At 37.0% G+C, this 8,948-nt stretch overlaps 1 protein-coding gene across 1 annotated transcript in view; it reads left to right on the top strand.

Annotated features, from left to right (window-relative positions):
- LOC107670926 (low-density lipoprotein receptor-related protein 1-like) overlaps positions 1–8,948 on the top strand; it is a gene marked incomplete at its 3' end in the record, with an annotated part of 97,609 nt that overhangs the window by 30,708 nt on the left and 57,953 nt on the right. Inside the window, exons 3-4 of the mRNA XM_016463748.1 lie at positions 2,633–2,770; positions 8,027–8,146. Coding sequence (XP_016319234.1) covers positions 2,633–2,770; positions 8,027–8,146 — 258 coding nt within the window. The remainder of the gene's footprint in view (positions 1–2,632; positions 2,771–8,026; positions 8,147–8,948) is intronic.

Here is an 8,948-nt window from a genome sequence, read left to right as displayed (position 1 = left end):
TTTGTAAATTTCCTACTGTAAATATATCAAAACTTAATTTTTGATTAGCCTAGTAATATGCATGGCTAAGAACTTCATTTGGACAACTTTAAAGTTGATTTTCTCAATATTTTGCTCAATGGAAAGCTTATTTATTCAGCTTTCAGATGACGTATAAATCTCAATTTTGAAAAATTTACACTTAAGACCACTTGTGGTCCAGGGTCACATATACTATTCCAAAGTTATTTCTGTCATTTTGACAGATAATAACTTGTATTTTCTTATGAAAACAAACCTGGAAGGTGATGTGAGGATTTGAGGAGAAAAACAAGAGATGCTTTGTGCATTCCAGTGAATTATTAATGGGATATATTGTAAATTAAATTGGGAGAACAGACCACATATGTGCAGTATATGTTGTCTTTTTCATACTATTCCAGTGGAATGCAAAGGGAAAAAAAAAAGAAAATAATCATGAGGAAAAGAATGCAGCGACTGAAAAGAGCTCTAGCCATAGATATTCTTGTTATAACATGTCTATAAAACATCAAGTGTTACGTTATTCTCATGATGGCTGAAAATAAAACATGAAAGAAAATCGACAGCAGCTCATTCAGTCAAACAGACGGATACGTTTTATTTGTAGGGCAACCTTATGATTTAAAATGATTCATTCTGTATGTTAGTTCCCCAAACCGGAAGTGCCACCCTTCAAAACGCAGTAGGCTCGTCAGGAATAAGGTGGATACAAAATTACAAAACACATGTGACAGCCTGATATTTAATACAAATACCTCTGGTATTAGAACACAGTTCAGCCTTTCAGTTAAAATCTGCCTTCACTCAATATTTGACCCTTGCCCTAAATTGTTTTACCTGGTTTGAGTTTTACTCGAGCATCTGTTACCTATAAATGAGAGAAATAAACTAGCTGTCAGCATGTGAAATCTGCACTAGTGCGCTCCATATTCTGTCTTTATATTTCAAAATCTCACTCTTTGCCTCATTTGTCTGACCGGCATGTGGTCTTGTCACAGGGGCCCCAGGTCACGTTCCCCATGTGCTGGGTCTTATTCCAGAGTTTTCTATGTGGCTGAGGTTTTCTGACCCTTCGACGAGAGTTTCCACCTCTGGATCCTCTGGAGCGCCACATGTGATCATAATATTACAAGAGGCTTATGGTCTCAGCACACTCCTGTGCAAGGTGTCCACAATCCCTCACGCTTACAGGACCCCTGGGAGAGCAACAGTGCCAAAGCTAGGCTTTCAAATGTCCCAGAACAGCGGCAGGTTTTAAGGTTTCAAACTATTTTGTACTATCATTCAAAGCTTCTTGCTCTAAAGACATGGCTTTTTTGTGAGCTTTTTTCCATAAACATCTAAAATTACAGTAAAGTAGAGAGTGTATAAAGTGAAAAACAAACATGTCTGGCACAAATGTATTCTGTGTTACATGTATGAACTAAATTATAAAGAAGGAGGCACTGAAGATGCGTTTCTCTGCAAGATATATTTTCAGTGGCTTTTTTGAAAAAAAACAAATTTGGCAAATGACATGTTCTAAAGAACTTTTCCCTTTTATTTGCTATTAATTATTATTGTTTTAATTATACTTACATTATGAAGAAGAAGAATTTTACGAATTGTACAAAGCATATTTACTCTTTATAAACTATAAAGGGAAAATAATTAAACTTAAAATGGGCTTTTTTGTATGTAGGCATGACACATTTGTGCTTTCCTTGCCTGAGAAATCATGGAAATGAACAGAATCCTTTAAAAGTTATGGAAACACCATGGAATACTATTTATTTTTTCTCTAGTTATGCTCTGAAATTGCTAGAATTTGCTGTTTGTGTGAAAGATGTCAAATATGAGAATATATAAGAATAGAAATATTCTGAAAGTGCCAAAGACTCACTTCAAGATGTCAATGTAGTAGACTGAAACGGGGATATGAGAATGTATTTTGACAGAAGACCGTACACATCCTCTCCCACACGCTTCTTAAAAACCTGTGTCATAGCGTACTAAATACAGCACTGCAGATATGTGTTTGTACTGGCACTGTATTCATGATCTCATCTGTAAACTAGACATGGAACATTTATTGTTTTAAAACTCTGCTGTGTTGCATCATCTTTCTGCAATAACACGTTCGCTCATTTCTGGTCAATAATTTGGGGACTTTTGGTCCGTTTTCACTCCACGCCCAGCGTTCTGTCCACTCCAGAGCGGACGAGAGCCCAGACACACAAATACAGCTCATCCAGTGACTCAGAGACAAACACTTGACCGCACACTTATGGACACAGTCATAATAAAACCATAAACTGGGATATTTAACCAACCGTGTTTGAAAGCAAGAAAGAAAATGATGCAGCTGTTATATGAGGTTAAAAAATAAGTATTTTTCAGATTGTCACAGGAAACAGTTTCTAAAATAACAGATACCAGTAAATTGTAGTATTCCTTCAAAATATCTTCCCTACACTTTAAACATATGAATTCTTGTTCCAGGGTTAACATGTGGCACATAATGCTATTGCGCCATTTCAGCATATAACCTCGAGGTTTTGATGCAATCCAAAGTAGGATGTTTTTGTAGTATCATCATCTTTATGCTTTTGTTATCTGCTCTCTCTCTCAGGTCCTCATAACCGTGTGTCGCGGTGTCCTCCTAATGAACATCAGTGTCTGGGATCAGACTTGTGTGTTCACATGAGCAAGCTGTGTAACGGCGTCCCCGACTGCACTGATGGAGGAGACGAGGGGGCGCACTGCAGAGGTAATGACGACAAACATTGCTTGGTTATAAATCGCTATATATAATTGCTATATGCTATACTGTATATAAATATTACTAGTGTTAATAATATCAGTCTTTCTGTGGAAAATATAGCTTGGGGCCTGAAACAGATACTAGTTGAACTTCAAAGTTCAAATTTCCATGGAAATAAACCATTGGCCAAACAGCAAAAATTATACTTTAAAGGATTAGTTCACTTTCAAATTAAAATTTCCTGATAATTTACTCCAAGATGTTTACGTCTTTCTTTCTTCAGTCGAAAAGAAATTAAGGTTTTTGATGAAAACATTCCAGGATTATTCTCCTTATAGTGTACTTCAACGGCTACCAAACGGTTGAAGGTCAAAATGACCGTTTCAGTGCAGCTTCAAAGGGCTCTACACGATACCAGACGAGGAATAAGGGTCTTATCTAGCGAAACGATCGGTCATTTTATAAAAAAAAAAAAAAAAGTATATGCTTTATAAACAAAAATGCGTGCCTTGCACTGCTCTGCGATGTGCGTCCATGACTTCACGTAATACGCAATTACGTTGAAAAGGTAATGTTATAATATTCCAGAAGATCACAAAGAACTTCAGGGTAACAAGGATCTACAGGCGTGTCTTGCATTGGATTCAGACAAACACTGAACATGAATGATGTGCACAGCAGCATACTCCAGCAAGGAGGAAGCCACTTCCCTCCAAGAAGAACACTATTGCCTGTCTAAAAATGGCCAAATAACACAAGGATAAGCCAGAAAACTACTGGAAGTATTGATTTGTTAATGGATGAGTCCAAAGTAAAACAGTTTGGTTAAGAAAAATTACATTTGGCAAAACCAACACGCCACATTCAATAACAGCAACCGCATCCCAACTGTAAAGCACAGGGATGGCGGTATAATTATTTGGTTCGTTTAATTATTTGCTTTCCTGCCTCTGGACCAGGACAGATTGCCATCATTGATGAAACTATGAATGCTTTGTTATCTGAGAAAATTCCGCTAGTGAAGGAGTAAGGAGGAATGGCCAAAGGAGTGATCCACAAGACTGATCCACATTTACTGGAAACTGTGTGATCACAACCCAAAATAAATAAACAAACAAATACAAATCTGCTGATTTCCCCTCAAAATGTACAATGTTTTATGACATTTTATATGCAGTAGTTGTAAATTTTTAAGATCTGACCTCAATACAGAGTTCTGGCATGAAACTCTGATGGCGCAGTCCGATAGGTCTAACTCAATCTGACGTAATGACATCATTATCACATGGCACAGCTGATTGGTTCTCTCCTGTATCGGTAGCCAATGAGCTCGCTGCTCAACATTCAAATATATGACTAGAGCTTGCCGTAGCAGTGCAGCTTGCTTCAGAAACCCTCCACCTTCCCCAGCTCCACCTGTATAGATCTGCTACGAGGTAATTCACGTGCGCTATATGGGGGTTATTTCATATGAGTTGTATGCGCAGCAGCAGTATTTCTTACATGCTCACAGCAGCATGTTGTGGATGTATTAGCAGTAGCAAGTCTCGGTACTTGCTCTGCCGCAGCAGCAGCGTAGCAGATCTATTCTGACAAGACCAAATACATTAACATTGTCATGTGCATTACCATGCCAATCCCTCCGAGAGTTGTCATGACAGAAATGTAGTTCAAATAGTGTATACAAGGAAAGGAAAATTCTTAATGGGTTTTCATATGCGATTAACCTTGATTTACCTTTTGTCTATTTTAGCTTCACCCCCATATGCACACACATAGCTGTAGTCACTCTCTTTAGGCACTAGTGGGTGAACTCTAGTGAGGTGACACAAACCTGTCTGGACATAAACACACTGGCGTGTGTTTGTATGGTGTTTCAGGAGCATGAATTAACTGAGAGATGAGTGCAGACAGTCTAGCCCTTGTAATGTTTGTGTGGCTGTATGTAATGATGCTGGAAAGCACTTTGGTCAATGGCAGTTGTTTTAAATGTGCTATAGAAATAAAATTTGTATTGTTGTATTATATTGTAATGCATACACACTTCTCAGTAATCACCTTCTGTGTGAATAAGTATTAATATTAATAGATAATTTAGAATGACAACAGTTGCATTTCTCAGTATGCACTTATGTCTTTAAAGTCCTGCACAATTGCAAACTCTAGTATGTGATGGCCAATTTTCATGACCTAATAAAATGGATTGCTAATATAATTTCATATTGTTTCTACATTATGAGTAGCTTTGTAAACTGTAGTTCTGTCATGACAACACTATGGTAATGTACATGACAATGTTAATGTATTTGGTCTTGGCAGAATAGATCTGCTGTGCTGCTGCTGCGGCAGAGCAAGTACCGAGACTTGCTACTGCCAATACATCCACAACATGCTGCTGTGAGCATGTAAGAAATATTGCTGCTGCAAATATAACATACATGAAATAACCCCCATATAGCATACATGAATCACCTCATAGCAGATCTATACAGGTGGAGCTGGGGAAGGTGGAGGGTTTCTGAAGCAAGCTGCGACTGCTATGGCAAGCACTAGTCATATATTTGAATGTTGAGCAGCGAGCTCATTGGCTACAAATACAGTAGAGAACCAATCAGCTGTGCCATGTGATAATGATGTCATTAGGTCAGACTGAGTTAGACCTATCGGACTGCGCCGTCTAGAGTTTCATGCCAGAACTCTGTATTTGTACAGTGGCTCCCCACCGCTGTCCAGTGGCAGAAGCAGTGAATTTAAACTGCCTCCCTCCATAAAATGCATTTTCTCCAAATTTGAATTGCTTGATTATCAAATCCGTGATTTGGAAACACTATTAGCTCTGCACTGCTTCATGTATGAGGACATGTGTCACTTTAGATACTCAATACAGAGTCGGTCCTTGAAACTGAAGACTATGCGATCTGACCTTATACCTTGAGAGAACACCTTGAGAGAACACCTTGAGGACCTTGAGTTACCTTGAGGAACAGCGAATCTGGTCAAAACAGTTCAGTGGTCAGCAGAAGGTGCATTAGTCAAGAATACTGGAACAGACATTACTGGCTCAGAAATGCAGCTTAAAAATTTATTTTCCCAATGTGATATTTTCATAACGTAATGTGGAAAAAATATTTAGAGTGACCAACAAGGTTTTTTTTTTCATTTAACGTTTATGCATTTGACTGACACTTTTAATCAAAGCTAAATGTGAAACAGTTTTGAAAATATTCACATCACCTGGAAATCAAAATTCTGTTCTTGGCATTAGTGCTATGCTGTACGGTTTGAGCATGAGGACCATTTTTGATTTTGGTGGATATATACCGGTATATACAGAACTGAATGACAAATTCTGATATATGGATGTTTATTGTACACAAATTTTGTGTCGTCATTTTGAGAGAGGTGAAACACAGAACTATTTCGCTTCATTTTGGGATGTAACCTTTGTGAAAAGTGTTTTAACCCATCAGAGTACTTGTGTGTTACCATAGTGTGGTGAAATGTGAAGTTAAGGCAAAATCCCTGTCAAATTTCCACTCAATCCTCTTAAGGATTAGAACTTACTTAACATGCTCAACGTTGCATGCTTGCACTCATCCACACACATAACTACACAAAAATCAAAACACACACTCACTTTCTTTATGCTGTGATTGTATATCGACACAGAATGTGTGTGTTGTTAGCACTGTCCCAGAACCTAGTGAGCTACCTCATTGCCTACCAACACAGGCAGTTGTCTTTTAAGGCAGCATCCCAACTGAAACAGAACCTCAAAAGTGACTGATTTGGAACCCTGTTGGTAGGCAGCAGCTCCATGTGCCACACAAAAATAGAGCTTGATTTGCTGTCAGTTTCCACAGAGTTTACCATTAGCATATAAAGGATATGTTTGGAAATTTTGGAACAGTGTTCATGTCAGAAGTGGGCTTTTGATGCCTTAAAATGCTTCATACATAGACAGAACTCACTGTTTTTGGACAGAGCATATGATTGCACTGACAAATCCACTAAGCTGTCTACATAATGAGCTGTTAGCATATTAGCTTAGCTGCTGCGAGCTGCTGCAGTTCATCTAGAGGCTCATTTGTTTCTGACTGAATGCTTATGATTGCGGCGTCCCCTGAGCTCTGGGACAGGTGTTTGTATGTGTGTGTGTGTGTTTAACATCACTCCTGTTCACCGCCTGCTGAGGTACCAGGTGCTGTTATTTCATTTCTGTCACTCTGTGGTTTGTCAAATCGGTCAAAGATGCCATTTAATGGAAAACAGAATTTTTCTTAGCTATTGTGTTTACATAAAATACTTCAAAATTTTGTGCAGGCATACTCATCCTCAACATTCATAGCCAAAAACTCTAGTCCAGCCAGACCATTTGTTAAAACCATGGGCTTATTTAGCCCACATTTACAACACCCATTTAGTGTTTAGCAACTCTATCTTATCTTTGTTTAAGAAAAGTCTGTAAAAAAAAAAAAGGGCCTAATGTACCGTGTTAATATGATGATATGTATTGATTTTTACATGTTTTACCCGTATTTTGAATTATGCATTGCATTGTGTTGTGTTTTGGGGTAAAAGGAAATGTCTTTAAACCTAATGGATAATGTCCTGGTAGAAAATTACCAGTACCATTTCTGTTTTTCTACAGATTTTTTTTTTCTTACCATGCTGATAAACTACAATGGCATATTTATTCAGTATAGAAGTCTTAAAGGAACAGTAGGTACAGCCTGGTTAATTCTAAGACATCTTTAGTTAAAAAGAGATCCAAGTTCACTTGACCAGGAACAGATAGATTTTTATTTTTCAAAATACCTAAAGAAGTCTTTATAAATTGTATGTATACAGTAGTTAGATGTTTTGCATATTTAAAATGGGGAAAAAAATGTGGCTGATAAAACAAAAAATATAAAATGAAATACAAAAGTGCACTTTGGTGAATTACTGTATATTAGATGTTAGCTTGATTCCAGTGCCTTTAGTCTAGCATTGTGATTTAGTATGTGATGCAATTCTGTTATTACATTAAGTAAAAACAAAACTTATGAGATTTTGTGTATCATATTCTTTTATGTGATATGTGTCATTTGGTTTTTAGATGCATGTAATATATTTTTTGTTGTTGTTTTGAACTTTGCGATCTTCATGAAGTCTCTGTAGTGAGTGTTGATGGTCAGTGTGAGTCAGTGTGTCAGTCTGTTTGGTAATGAATTGCTGTGTTGTTTGACCTCTAGCCGTCCTCTGCTCTGATCTCTGTAGAATTGGCCCTCAACTGTACTCTCACTGGTTGCCAGGACAACTGTGCTGTCACACGCACCGGCGCCATGTGCTACTGCAAGAGCGGCTACGAGATCAGCCAAGACGGAAAGACCTGTAAAGGTCGGTTGCATTTACACACACTTTCATGAGTATAGACTCCTATGAATGCAACAATATAGACTTACAGCTGAGAGAGATAGAGGATTATTTTGATTGTATAATCAATATGAATACTTAAAAAGATGAACAACAGCATAGAATCTAAAACATAGAATTTTAAATCAGGTATCTTGTAAGGAGAAAGTACAGTCAGCTGGTCATTGTCACAAAATATTATGACTGATTATACATTATTGTGCATATTACAATGGTACTTAACAAATAATTACATAAATGTACAATTATTTTATTGCTTAATATGAGCTAACATAAGCAAATTACTGATGTTTATGTCATGCCACCCTGGTTTCATTTGTTAACAATGATTAACTGAATTAGTTGACATGAACTAATGATGAACAATACTTCTACAGCATTTTTTCCTTACTTTCCAGTAAAAGTTCACATATCCCTAAAACAAGTTGTATTGTAGAGACAAAACTGTTAGAAAATAAGACTTTTTTTTAGCCCAATTTTTTTCTTGTACTAATTGCATTGTAAATCTAGTATATGGTTAAGTTCTGTTACTACATTGAGTAAACACATATGAGATTTCCTATATCAAATGCTTTCATTTTCTTATATTTCATTTGCTTTTAGACTCCTTTTTTAACTCTGCAGTCTTCATAAAATCTCTTTTGGGAGTGTTAGCTAAGATATCTAAGACAGATCTCTTTATCTTGATATACTAACATTGTTTTGCTTCTCTGAAAGTAGTTTTTAAGGGTGCTTAAATATTTCATTAGAAAACAAGGTAAAACAT

The sequence above is a fragment of the Sinocyclocheilus anshuiensis genome, unplaced genomic scaffold, assembly GCF_001515605.1.
Source record: "Sinocyclocheilus anshuiensis isolate Anshui unplaced genomic scaffold, SAMN03320099.WGS_v1.1 scaffold1503, whole genome shotgun sequence".
NCBI lineage: Eukaryota > Metazoa > Chordata > Actinopteri > Cypriniformes > Cyprinidae > Sinocyclocheilus > Sinocyclocheilus anshuiensis.
Note: the sequence above shows the minus strand (reverse complement) of the source record. Positions and strands in the feature narration are given on the sequence as shown.